Below are 14,957 nucleotides of genomic sequence, written 5' to 3' on the forward strand. Positions count from 1 at the left end.
TCATCTTTTGTTTCCACAATTGGCAATGTGTCTTCCTTAAATTAATGTGATATAAACCTTAGTGCACTATAAAAATATCGTTGGAAATCACAAAATGCCCCTGAGAAACTGGAAATTTTGGAAGCTTCACGTACCACAGGACCAAGAATCCAAGTGATCCTGAGCAAAAGTTTTAGTTGAAATGTCTTTGAAAAAAATATTTTTTAAATCTTTTTATCAATTGAAATAAATGCTAATGTTCTATAAAGAAAAAAAAAAAAACTTAAACCAATGCAAACCAACTGGCCATTATTCCAGTTATGAAGAGGCTATGAAGTCCCTTCTTTGACTAATGTAACTGTAATGTTGACTAAAGCAATTCAGACAGGTAGGAAATGCTAAAAAAGCCTCAATACAATTAGAAGTAATAGAAAACAAAACAGTTTGAGCAGTATAGCTGCAGTGCTTTGGGTTAGGTATCATAACATACATAACTGACAATTTTTAATGTGCACTATATATTTATTTTCCAGTTATCTATATTCTACAACTTTATACATTTGTCATTTTCAGATTTAAACCTATCTTTCTGCTTGACAGGCCAAGAAAATCCCCAACTTTTGGTTTCTTTGATTTCTATTTTTAGACTCCTGGTTTTCAGAGGATGAAATAAGAGAGTACCGTAATGAAGAGGGGGAAATGTAAGCTAAACATATTGCTAATATCCCTTTTTTTTTTAGTGTCATGACATGGCTTAACCTTAACTGTGTTTTACATGGCTTAATTGCCACAATCTGGCATTTCAGGAACATGACACAGGAAATGTCAGTAGAGATTCATTGTTCTCTTTCGTACACACTAAACAGAAAGAACTATCAGTCAGAGGCTTCAGACAGATTTTGGGCTGAGATTCAGCACAGAGTATTTTCAGTGAAGTCATGGCACAAGCAGATGTTTTATCAGTTCACATGAAGGCAGGTTGAACACCTGGAGATAGAAAAAGAAAACAAACTAACTCTCTTTCTTTCTTTCTTTCTTTCTTTCTTTCTTTCTTTCTTTCTTTCTTTCTTTCTTTCTTTCTTTCTTTCTTTCTTTCTTTCTTTCTTTCTTTCTTTCTTTCTTTCTTTCTTTCTTTCTTTCTTTCTTTCTTTCTTTTCTTTCTTTCTTTCTTTCTTTCTTTCTTTCTTTCTTTCTTTCTTTCTTTCTTTCTTTCTTTCTTTCTTTCTTTCTTTCTTTCTTTCTTTTTCTTTCTTTCTCTCTTTCTCCCTTTCTCCCTTCCTTCCTTCCTTCCTTCCTTCCTTCCTTCCTTCCTTCCTTCCTTCCTTCCTTCCTTCCTTCCTTCCTTCCTTCCTTCCTTCCTTCCTTCCTTCCTTCCTTCCTTCCTTCCTTCCTTCCTTCCTTCCTTCCTTCCTTCCTTCCGCCACTTCCTTCCTTCCGCCACTTCCTTCCTTCCGCCACTTCCTTCCTTCCGCCACTTCCTTCCTTCCGCCACTTCCTTCCTTCCGCCACTTCCTTCCGCCACTTCCTTCCGCCACTTCCTTCCGCCACTTCCTTCCGCCACTTCCTTCCTTCCGCCACTTCCTTCCTTCCGCCACTTCCTTCCGCCACTTCCTTCCTTCCTTCCGCCACTTCCTTCCTTCCTTCCGCCACTTCCTTCCTTCCTTCCGCCACTTCCTTCCTTCCTTCCGCCACTTCCTTCCTTCCTTCCGCCACTTCCTTCCTTCCTTCCGCCACTTCCTTCCTTCCGCCACTTCCTTCCTTCCGCCACTTCCTTCCTTCCGCCACTTCCTTCCTTCCGCCACTTCCTTCCTTCCGCCACTTCCTTCCTTCCGCCACTTCCTTCCTTCCTTCCGCCACTTCCTTCCTTCCTTCCGCCACTTCCTTCCTTCCGCCACTTCCTTCCTTCCGCCACTTCCTTCCTTCCGCCACTTCCTTCCTTCCGCCACTTCCTTCCTTCCGCCACTTCCTTCCGCCACTTCCTTCCGCCACTTCCTTCCGCCACTTCCTTACTTCCTTCCTTCCTTCCTTCCTTCCTTCCTTCCTTCCTTCCTTCCTTCCTTCCTTCCTTCCTTCCTTCCTTCCTTCCTTCCTTCCTTCCTTCCTTCCTTCCTTCCTTCCTTCCTTCCTTCCTTCCTTCCTTCCTTCCTTCCTTCCTTCCTTCCTTCCTTCCTTCCTTCCTTCCTTCCTTCCTTCCTTCCTTCCTTCCTTCCTTCCTTCCTTCCTTCCTTCCTTCCTTCCTTCCTTCCTTCCTTCCTTCCTTCCTTCCTTCCTTCCTTCCTTCCTCCCTTCCTCCCTTCCTTCCTTCCTTCCTTCCTTCCTTCCTTCCTTCCTTCCTTCCTTCCTTCCTTCCTTCCTTCCTTCCTTCCTTCCTTCCTTCCTTCCTTCCTTCCTTCCTTCCTTCCTTCCTTCCTTCCTTCCCTTCCTTTCCTTCCTTTCCTTCCTTTCCTTCCTTTCCTTTCTTTCCTTTTCTTTCTTTTCTTTCTTCTTTCTTTCCTTCCTTCCTTCTTTCCTTCCTTCCTTCCTTCCTTCCTTCCTTCCTGACTGCCTCTCTCCCTCCTTTCTAAGAAACACTGCAGAGACAGCAGAGTGAGCAGGGAGAAGAACTCAAAGAAAAAAAAAAAAAAAAGAAGAAGATAAAAGAAAAAACAAAAAAGGAAGGGGAACTCTTTAAATATTTCATGTAAGTCCATAACTGAACTGACTACCTTTATTTGGCTTTTCTACTCAATAAATGCTGAGACAAACATGGAAGGGCTTGTCTGGATGCTCTCTTTACAAACATCTAAAATGTGACAGTCCTTGATCTATCTAGAAAGTTTATAGGAGAAAACAAGTTGCGCGTAAAAAAAAAAGAAAAAAATCCCATAATAATCTGCTGCATCCAACAGGAAAATAGAATGAGTATTACCAAGCCTCACTGCGACTATAATTAAAGGGTAAACACTATTTTTGAGTATACAAGGTGAAGTTATTCAGAGCAGGCTTTGACTGGAAAACAGCAGATTTCAAGTAGTGTCAAAATTTGCCCTGTAAGTACGACTTCATTAAGATAGTAATGACTTTTTTAGAACATAGAGACATACATTTTTCACATCACTTTATGGAGTAGAGAGATCTGAATATTCTCACAAATTCAGTTTTAGTTATGTAATTTCTAACAGGTAAGACTGAAGAAAGAAATTAGTGCATTTGCACTTGAATATAGAGCACAGTTCCCATACTTGATGGCAAATGAAAAGAGAGTTGTTTACTCTTAAAATCTAATACCCAGTGAGAGTTCCTTGAAGGAAAAGATGAGAAAATGGGACATGTAAAACATGTGAATCAAAGCTAAAGTAGATATTATTGGCATTTCTGCTTTTTGTTTTTTTTCTGATCCCACTTTGAAAAGTACAGTCATTCAGAAAGAGCCAGGCATAATTACTGTGACAATAACTGCATGTCCTCATTGTGCCTGATAAATGGAGAAAAAGACTGGAGAGAAATATTTATGCTTTTACATTTTTAAATAATTTTTTAAACTGTAAATCTATAATCACCTGGTTTGTCTTCAACGGCAACCACTGAATTTACCTGGTAAAGGCACTTGGTAATCAGTAGATGTTCAAAATAAATACAGAGATGATAAGAAGTCTGCAATTTATTTGGAATGATAGCATTTATAGATAGGGAAAAAAGCATTTCTAGAACACCCATTATCATTAAGTAAAAGAAAATTTTAACCAACTTTAAAAAATTTACCTATTTTTGATGACTTCATGTTCTTCACAAAGTGCATTATAGTGAAGAATTCTTTGCCATGTATGTAATATGCAAAAAATATAATCTTTCTCAAAAATAGTTAATGGCTACACAAAAATAATTTAATTTCATGACTGAGAATTGTAAATGTTTTCTTTTTTCAGTTGGGTGAACACTTTTCTTTATTTGTCCTTTAGACTCAGTTTTCCACTGTTGGGCAACAAGCATGACACAGAAGAGAGCCATAATATGGATCTTGCAAGAGAAAATTATGATAATGAATATAAATAATTAAAATCTGACTTTTAGGCATGGTCAAACGAGTACTCTTCAGTTTGAAAATGTCTGAGAGCAAAACTGAGTAAGGATTTAAACGTTATCACATGCACGAGGTGAAGGACTTGTGAAGACGCAAAGTTGATGGCTATCAATGAATTTTAAAGTGAAGCTTACAGAGGACTATTCTGCCATCATGTACCACAGAAATCAGGTCTCAAATAGAAGACTTAGATGAGGCTTTAGCTTTGAATGATAAATTCATTTGTCCAGCCTCCATTTTTAAACTTTTGTTGCTCTGGAACTTAAAAGAATTGAGGGTAAGTTGAATCATGGTCATATTTCTCAGTTACTCAGTTTTCAAGGCCATTTTCTTAGATTGTTCTAGGAATCATAAGTCATGTTCTCAGACTCAAGGGGGAATTTTGTGTGAGGAATTTTGTGTGAGCCTTTCAGTCCTCCTGGTATGAGATGTCTGTTTTCTGGGATGAGGAAGTTTACCTGATTTTTAAGGTGACCTAATCTCCTGCATTCAGGTTTAAATTTTCAATACCCTTAGTTCACTACCTTTTACCAATTTTAAAAATTCAAGTTTAAGGCAGAAAGCCCAGAGATATGTTTTCCTGATATACACTTAAAGTCAGATAAAAATGTATGGCAATTGAAAAAGGTATATGGAGACCATCCAGAACAAATCAACAAATATATATAAAAAATATATACAAAATTTAACTTAAATAAAGCAGTTGGAAAAAAACCCAAAACAAAACAACAAAGAACAGATAAAAGTATGCACAAAAAACAGTTAAAGAGTTTGCTTAAAATAAATTCTGTTTCCATCATGGGGAAAAGATGTGAAGAATAAAAAGCAGTAAAAAACTTACAAAAAGGAATTTTTAAAAAAAAATCCATGGATGAAAAACTGCAACAGGAAGATGTCAGGAATATTTACACTGTCCAGCAGATCAATAAAACCACTACACTTGTGCAATCTACTTCCAAAGGCTTATGTCAGTTATTGAGGGCACAAAAGCTATTCTAAATATATAAAAATATATCAATCTACTTCCAAAGGCTTATATCTGTTATTGAGGGCACAAAAGCTATTCTAAATATATAAAAATATATAAAATATAAATACCTAAAAATCTTGGAAGTGTCCTTCAATTTTTTATTTGTAGATCTATCTAGTTGTATTCTTACTGTCTCAGGATCAAGACCATATAGATTTAAAACTGTAAACATTTAGCAGAATTTGCCCTTCAGATAGATAGCAAGTATACCATGTATAGATGCAATTTTTATTATTATGACAAAAAAAAAGAGAAGAGTGTGCATACAATCAGTTATTGGATTTTGTCCACACCATTCATTGCAATACAGAAAGGACTGGAAAATAAACATCACATATTGACAGTTGATGTAGAAATAGTGTAGTATGCACATGAATGTATTAATTCAGTTTTATTTGATATTAAACTTAGCCTTAGAAATCTACTTTCAAATGCTATTTAGGCAGCAAAAGACATTGATGAAGACTCATTTCATTTAGCTGACTCAGAAATAAACTTACTATATGTGCATCCGTACACTTCAATGCGCATTCCAATCCTGCCATTTGGATTCCAGTCCAAAGGCACAAAACGGAGAAATCTTGCTTTAATAGAATGCTGAAGCTTGTAGTACACGACACTGTCTGCATTTGTGTTCCCAGAAAAGGCCTAGAAGAAAATGAAAAAGAAATCAGCCACATCCACATTGAATACAGAAATATATGGAAGTATCACTGATCTTTTAATTTTATACATTTTACTTCCACTTCATCTGGCAAACAGTCAAGCACAGGAATAAAATGCAATTGTCAGTGAATTCCCTAGGAACATCTGATGATTTAATATTGACGATTCTTTTGGATAAGGTGTTAACTCATCTGTGTATTTAGGGCTGATGCCCCACGCAGAGAAGTATTTAACAGCTTCTAAAATTTCAGTGAACAAACCCTGCAAACCCAAACATTCGTCTCAAAAAACACATGTAATATCCTCACACTTCAATGCATGGCTCTACCTAACACTTTAGCATAAGAAAACAACGATGTGTACAAATTCTTTCTACTGAAAGGCTAAATGGATTTCATCGGCAAGCCTGTGTTTCAAATACATAGCATGCTACATTTAAAATGGTCTTATATTGGCAGATCATGGTAATGAAAGACTTGTTTCCAACTAAAGAATCCAAATAATTGTAAAAGGGATGTGTTTCAGTGTCCTGTTATAAAAGAAGAATCTTTATTTCTGTTTTTTAACAAGGTGAAAGAAAAAAAGTAAACTTTTTTTGCAGTATTTACCTGATTAAACTATTTTCCCTTTTTCTTTCACAAAGAAAACAGGAATACATAAAAATGTAAAGAAGAAAATAAAAAAAACCCTGCGATAATAAACTATACCATTCTAAAACTGGAGAATATTTTCTGATTTCTCTGGGTTGTGAGGTGTTTTTTGTTATTACCTGTTTATGGTATGTGAAGCATAAAGAATTTGTTCAGACATTTTGAATCCAAATATCTGATGGCTCTCTGAAATATTTAGATAAGCAGTATTTAAAAGATTACGCCTTTCTGGCTGTATGAACAGTGCTGTTGCCATAGCTATAAGCCACAGATGTTGCAGCTGGAGAAGTACATAGCAACCAACATCTTTAGGTATGCAGCTTCTCTTTCCATAAGTTTTAGAAACAGAGATGAGCTTCACTGCATTCATTATTTATCTTTCTATACAGAGACCTTTGTACCTTCTCTCTCCTGTACTAGTAAAATTTCAATAAATTCTAATCGCTGAACTGTCAATGGGGAAAAAAAAAAAGACATTAAATAAAAAGACCCAAAACCAAACCAACCCATCAACCAATCCAAATGAAAACTAGAACAGTGAATTGGCTTATTTAAGCTAACCTATTAGGCTAGCAATAAACAATGAGAGTTAGTGACTTTGAATGTCCACCTTCAGCTTCATGCTTTGTAATTCCATTAACACAGCATGTAAAGGTGGAAATAAACAAAAATCAGAGGAAACCTACGATTTGGAGGATGAGACACTTCCAGACCTCTTGTCCCTTCAAATCCTATCTGTAGTCTGTAACAAATATAACTGCCCATGGAAGTGCCAATTAGTTGATTGACTGAACCAGAACCAGGCCCCAGAAGTTTAACTACTGTGAGCAAATGAAGTCTTCAGCAAGATTAAAATTTTTTGCAAAATTGCTTTTGGAGAGCAGCCACCTCATAAAAATTAATTTAAGCTTTGAAAACAGACTATTTGTGGCTTGAATTTTTTTACTGTAGGGTATATTTAGACCACGATTTTTTAATTCAAAATTTGGGTTTTGGCTTCAACAATGACCTAAAAATATTTCAGACTACTCCTTTAACACCATTCAGAATGGCTAGTTTAGAAATCAGTATTTTTTTTCTGTAATTTTACAAGGCTTTTATGCAGAAAAATCACATTTTACAATACATCAATTGTGCCGAGCATGGGTCTTTATTTGCTTGTTTTAAACAGTCTAAAGGTTAAAATAAGTATTTTGATTTTTTTTCAGTCTAAGTCCACTTCAAAAAAAGAGAGGACAAAATCAGACTGCTTTTTCTCCAGGTTACAGTACTAAAGGTGTACCTGAAACCTATGAAAGTAGCCTGTAAGCTTTTTAGAGGAGAATTATATTTGACCTTTCAGACAGTCCTGTCTTTAAAGTAGAACACAATTACTGTTTCATGATCCAATCCAGCAATCTTTAAAACATAGAATTTACAACCATAAAATGAGCTTCTTTCATCCTACTCCTCTTCTTTAGACTGTTCAGACCACTTCACTCTTATGCCAAATCATGTATAGGGAACCTGCCATTACTTTAGATTATGAAGAGTCCTCACAACTTACACAGGTATCTAATGGTTAAAAAGATGTCATGTGGCCCTCTATTAATAGGAATAACAAACCTAATAATTGCACCTAATAAACACTGTTTGCATAAATGTTAATAAGGTCCTACACTTAACCCAGTAAAGTGTTTGTTGACTCTTAGTTGCTGTATTTACATCAACTACATATTATACTGCTTCCTAATAGCTTGAAAGCATACCATGTTCCTTAAAGAATGCAGTTTTTGAAGCACTGCAATACTATATTGCAATTTAGCTGTAAACAGTAACAGAGCCATGTAGCAGCAGAGATATCTAGGTAGATAACTCTCCAGGACATATTTTATTCCATGAAATAGAAGTATTCTGGGCTGTACTGAAGCCTGAACTAAGAGCCTGAACTGCTCTCAAACTTGGTTTAACCATCCTACTCAATGTCTAACCCAGTAATTTCTTTATCTCAAGTTACTTTACCCTGCTTTGAAGGCAGAATTATTCAGTTTATTACAGCGTCAGAAATCACAGAGCACTCTGGATCGGTAAATCCTAAATTCTGTCCATAGAAGGGCATTGGCAAGCTCAGAATGATTGTGAAGGTAAGCGTGCATCATGACAAGGTAAAAAAACTCCTTGGTTTATCTGTCCATCCTCTATGTAGAAAGCACATGTGGGTGTTGACCAGGGATATAATAGGCTTTCTCACCAACCAAAAATTCCCCCAGAAATGAAACTGTGTAGGACCCACAATTCAGATAAGCTAGAGGACATGACCCTTATTTACAAATATAACTTTACTGTATAATATACTAAACATACACCCTAAAAAATAATACTAAATAATATGCATAAAGCTTTTACATATGTTGCATACTCACTGCAGTAAATATATTTATTCCAATTAGAGTAAATATATTTATTACAATTACTTAATATATTTATTACAATATTACTTTTAAAAATATACATATATAAATTAATATAGGTATTACTTTTAAAAATATACTTATATAAATTAATATAGGTCTACACAGCTGCAAAGCCCCATATAATGATTAATAACAAGTACTGGAACAGGACCAAACCGGAATAACTTTGTTGGAAGAGAAGTTGTGGTACTAGTGTACCTCAGGATGGATCTAACTTCATCATGTGGCTTATAAATTCTAGTACCAACACCAGAAAAAGCAGCTGAAAAAATCAGCTTGTAAGCAACTAGGAACTGTTTGTATAAACTACTTCATTAAAAAGAGAGGATTAACTCATCTCTCCCATTTTCTCCCAATGCTTCTAAATTACATCCAGGTTCATGTTACAGTTTAAATTATTTACATCTCAGTAACAAAAAGGAGTACCTGTTCCAGATAACTTAGTACACAGTACAAGTACACATCAATTGACAGGTTTTCTGAACAAGAAGCCAAACACGGACTCATCCTTCTCATCCTATCACCACTATGATGAGTTATTGTTAGTCTATTGAAGTTGCTCCCCAAAGTCAACAAATATGAACTTTTCAGTTAAAGTGAAACAATGTGAAAGTCCCTCACTCTGACGAGAGAACACTGTACCACATAATTGTCTCCATTCTTAGATGCCCACATTGCAATTATGGCTAGGACAAAATGATCACAGAGGTTAAATTAACAGATTTTTAAGACTTCATTGGTATAAATGATAGATGCAAAAGCTGGCTTATATCTTTCATATAAAATATGAACAGTGGTATTATAGTGAGAAGCCCTGTGCCGTAAGTTATTCACTGTACCTTTTGTAGATCTTGGATTGTTTGAAGATACATGTGGAATATAGTAGTGTTTCCTTAAATTGATCAAAACACACAGCATTTACACATACTCATAAATCCAAATGTTCATAATGTCTTTGGTAAAGAAAGGGCAGCACATATCAATGACAACCTGATTAATATAGACCAGACAGAAAGAAAAAAAAAACTTGGCAGAAAACCATCATATATTGTTGTTCCGGTCAATGTTCACTGCTTGTACCACCTAAATCCCCACTCCTGTACTTACAGTTTTCCCTCACTGTCACACAGGATAGTGGGGTAAATTGTATCCATACTCTTTCAGTCTTTCTCTTATTTCTTTACATTTGGAGAGCGTTTTATTCAATGTAATTTTGTTCATTCTCCTTTTTTTTGTCTTTCACTATGTGAGTAGAATATTAGCATAAGCATAACTTTACATAAGTACCAGAATTAAGAGATGAAGAGAGGATGAGATGGCACTGGTCAGTTATTTTATCAAAGGTGACACCTGATATTTCAAAATGGACTCTAGATATTACTTCTGCCCTTTGGTTTTGTTTGGAGTTTATTTTGGGGAGGTGGGGGGGGGTGTTCCTTTCTCTTTTTTTGGTGGATTTTTTCTTTTTGAGAAGAAAATTGAAACAATTTGCTTTAATATTAATACAGAAGAGGGAGATTTCAATATCTAAAATCAAGCTAATGGAAAAAGGTCATGGGTTTTTTTTTTCTTGTTACAGTAGCAGCAGTTGGATATAACATTGCAGGGGTGTGTAAAAGCATATGAATCTAGGGCCCTTGAACAGCTACTGTTAGTCAGAAGAAGTTTATCAACAGCTAGACATGCTCACGTAGAAATGTGCTTAATAAACTGTATTTTCTGTCTCTTTCTTTATTCCTTTCATGTTCAATACAGCTGAAATGAAAAGGTACTTAATTTTCCAGATGACATGGCATGGGGACTCATAAATAAAATAATAATAAAAATAAAAATAATTTTTTTAAGCCGCCAGCCACAACAGGTGTTTTGAATTCTTCCATCTGCCTTATTTCCTCTCATCATTCAGATGTAGTAAAAAATTTTATGTCAAGTAACTTGTCACCATCAGAGGGAGCTCTTGTATTGACACAGCTAGGCACAAGATTCTTCCTTTAAAAGTTACCATAACAATTCTTCCTTATAAAATCCCAATATAGAGTTTGAATCTACTATGCTTTATTTATTAATGGCTAATCACATGGACCTCAGAGATATTACTGAAAATTGAAAATATGAATGTGTTTCATAATAGTATTGCTGGAATTCTATACAATCTTTAACAACCCTTGAAGATTAGCTAACTCTTTATCTGAAATGAATATAGATAGGCTTTTTATAACATGGATCTGTAGTCAATGAATTTATATTCTGGTATTGCAAAGGTAGCTGTGATGATCTCAGAAGGTAACAACCAAAGAAGTTTTGGTAGTTCTATTTTCACTTTTTTTCCCCCTTGATTTTTAATAAATCTATTTGAAAAAAATCTGTAAAATTTGAATTTTGAATCTGGGCTAAAGCACAACTTTCTATTTTCAAAGCAATCTGAAGCTTATTCACTACTCTTCCGGGTAAATAAATGTTTTTACTAGTGGTCTTTAATCTGGAGTGCAAAATTGAATTTATACACTTAGAAATAATTAACCACATAAGTGTTATGAAATATTTTTAAAGGGAAAAACATATTTAACCTATTTATTCCACATATTTGCCTCTTAAAATCTGAAAAAAAAAATGTGCAGGTGGTATAGTTCTCATTGTATGAAGTTTAGATAGGAATCACAATTCACTATGGTACTTTTGTAATACATGACATAACCCAGAGGTTATGGTATGGTACTTATGTAATACATGACATAACTACCAGAAAGGTAATTCAGGTAATTTATAACTAAAATACCTTTAGTGTAATAGCTGTGTATGAAATCCACTGAAATGTCAAAACATTACATGGGAATTCTGTTTGCTCAAAGCAATTAAAAAAAAAGAAAACCCAAACAAACATTTTATTAATATTATAGTACAAATTTTCTTTTCATATAGTTTCACAGCTAGGTTAGAAATTAAATAATGCTATTAGAAAGAAAGGAAAGAAATTTTATTAACTATGCAACATAGAAACAGCCCAGCAAATACTTTTAAGTTCCGAGGATCATAAACAATAAAACAGTTCAATAATAAACTTTCCTACTAAATTATTTCTGTGGCTTTTCATATATGATGTCTCATGATTTCTACTTTAGAGACATTTCTGTAAGTGAATTCATTATGGATTTAGACTAGTGTATAACATCGAGCTAACATGACAATCTGTTTCTTAGGTTGCTGCAGCATTAGTCAAATATCCCACCAATTTCACCAAAAACCTTAGTGGCAAAATTTACCTTTTCACATAGGGCTTGCCATTCTGATAATTAGAAAAACTTTCCAAAAGCAACCAACTTCCATATTTTTAGCTTTACTCTGAAAAAAGATACTATGAAATGAAAAGCTGTAGAAATTCACTGAGATTAAATGTTTTGGTTATGATGTGAACAATAAGGCTGCAAGAACATTACGTATACTAATTCTAATTCTGTGCAAAAGTGTTCAGCAGATGTATATTAAGGTTGCATTCAGTAGTTATCGGGAACTAGTAAAAATATGTGGGAAGTATTTCCTGTTAACATTTAGAATACAGAAGTAGAGCTTCAGTTCTCAGAAACATCAGCATTCGTGGTGGAGCCTACTGCTCTAGTAGGTATCTGATGCCTCGGAAATGTAATACATAAAGCAAAGTCTGCACTGTAAACATACTACCAGATCACTTAGGAATATTTACTAGAGTGCTCTCTTTGAGCCCAGGGGATGTGTCTTAAAAGCCACACTGAATGCAATATAACGAAGTTCCTAGTTATTTGTCGTATGGAGAATTCGTTTCTGACACAGACTTCAGGTACTTGGATAACCTAAGCAACAAACTGCAGTTCATTCTTTCCAGTACTGCTGTGCCTTTAAATATAAATGAATGACTAGCAAATACCAGTGACCAGCAAATTTGGCATGCAATGAGAGAACACATGATGGGCAACCAACACAATGGACACACCTTCAACCCTCAGCAAATGGGTACCTTTGTGGGAGGGAAAGAACTGACTGATATGGTGGGGTCCATCAGCTACAGGAAAGGGCAAGCAGAAAGTGGCATGGGTGCCTACACAGAAGAAGGGAACAAAAAAAGACTTTGCAGAAACAACATTAAGTTAATCTTCAAATAGAGATTGGAGAAGACAATTTTAGGTGACAAAGTCTCTTTCCAGGTACAAATTTGAATAACTCCATGACTCACGGGGAAAACGTGACACATGGTTTGCAGCCTGAAGACACATCAGTGATGGTCACCAGCTTTCTTCCACCAGATAGGGCTATCTGGTGCAAAGTAAAAGAAAAGTACCTGTACCAATACAGTGTTAACAGTAATTCTGATACATCACTTTTTACGTGAAACAAAAAATGATCGGGATCCTCTACTCTTATCCCATTTCCTCCACAGCATATTTTACTTCATCTCTAAGGTAAAAAAAGGAAAAACAAATAAAAATGTATCAGGAACTGACAATGTTTTGACTTCAGCTGTCCCAGCTCCTGTATCCCAAGTTTAAAAACACAAATCCAAGTTATGCTAATGTTGAATTTTGTTGGAGATAGGCAGGGTCCCTAGTGCTTACTTCAGTCCCTGGTGTTACTGCGTATATCACTGAGACCTAGCTCCATGCTTAGGCTGTTATAGCATGAGAGAAATGCATAACCCAGAAGTAAGAACCCAAAAGGACATATCTTAAGGATACAACAGGGTGAACACAGCAAATTTTAAAGGTCTTTTAAGGTTTTTCAACTCTAATAGTCAGAAATCAGACTTCACACGGCATAAATGGGAATAAATTTCACTTGGTGCACATGGCATCATGAACCATAACTACTTCTTCAGAGGAGATGACTGAATATATGGGAACGATGCTGGTTATTTGTGATTCTAATCTCTTTAGTTTATGTAAACAGAGCAAACATTTAGTTGTACCTCTATGTGTACATCTATCACTATGGTTTAAAGCTAAAATACAGACCAAAGAAAACGGGTTGAAGCTTGCATAGATTATGAAGTCCATACTCCAAGATATCAAACAAGACATCACTGCAAAAAAAATCAATCACTTTCTTTCAATAACTAACTGCTTTCTGGATAAAGTGGCATTGGATATACATATGAAGGTTGTTTCTTTAGATTAAAAAGAATTCATCTTAAATGAAAAAATCAACAAATTTTGGTTTTCACTTGGTATTCCTAGGAGGCATCTCTCATACCAGCAACAAGCTTGTGAGACAAAAATGAAGCCACACTACTCTCATGAAGTAAAAGTGTTGCCAGCTTCTAATATCATAATTTCCAGAATACTGAATTCATGTCTAATACTTATGAAATGCTTGAAGGATGAGAGACAGTAAAAGTCATTTGTGCATGGCACTGGAAATTATGATGAAATGACTACAGGTAGATGGGTGGTCATTTCTCTCAAACTAAATTATTCTTTGCTCAAGAGTAGTCTGGAAATAAATTTTTTATTCAATTAGCTTTGATACTCAAAAAAGCCCATGTGAGAAATAGCTTTTTTAATAGAAAAAATAACAGTCAAGAGTGGAATGAAGATGGTCCTAAGTCCATTTTTTAAACCAAAATTGTGGATGGATAGCCTGTCATAGCTTTCTATACAGTACGAAAAGAAAGTAATTAAATGCTAAGATTTTTTTTTTTAATGTAGATACTGCTTGTGGAACTTGGAGCTCCATAAAATGCTATTTTCTTTTACAAGAATCTTGAATATAAGAATCCTAGTTCTTTGACTAAATGTTTGTGACATGGGATGTAATTTCAACCTAACTTATAGATGACTTTTATTGTATAGAAACTTACAGTAATCTGTAGGAAGGAGTGTAATTGATTAATGTTTACTCCTTTAAGTTTTTTGTAATATTTCACCTAAAGGATGTTGCTTACATTGTAACATCTTTAACTGCCTTTGGTGCACACTGGTGCTGCAGAATGCTTATAAATCAAGGTATTTCAAGTGGATATTTTTAGTTTGCAAGTCATCACTACCTACTGGGTACAACTGGAAAAAAGCAAAGTGCAAGGCAGAATAAAATGGAGAATTATCCTTTTATGCCTTGAGAAAACAATGAATCTGAACAGATGAGCTGATTCTGAA

The 14,957-nt window shown here is 35.2% G+C and overlaps 1 protein-coding gene across 1 annotated transcript in view; it reads right to left on the reverse strand.

The window, feature by feature from the left end:
• The window catches only part of CNTNAP4 (contactin associated protein family member 4), a gene marked incomplete at both ends in the record, with an annotated part of 195,152 nt that overhangs the window by 68,091 nt on the left and 112,104 nt on the right, over positions 1–14,957 (reverse strand). The window contains one exon of the mRNA XM_084225161.1: positions 5,570–5,717. Within this exon, the coding sequence (XP_084081287.1) occupies positions 5,570–5,717 (148 nt within the window). The remainder of the gene's footprint in view (positions 1–5,569; positions 5,718–14,957) is intronic.

Source organism: Fringilla coelebs (assembly GCF_963513975.1).
Source record: "Fringilla coelebs genome assembly, chromosome: Z".
NCBI lineage: Eukaryota > Metazoa > Chordata > Aves > Passeriformes > Fringillidae > Fringilla > Fringilla coelebs.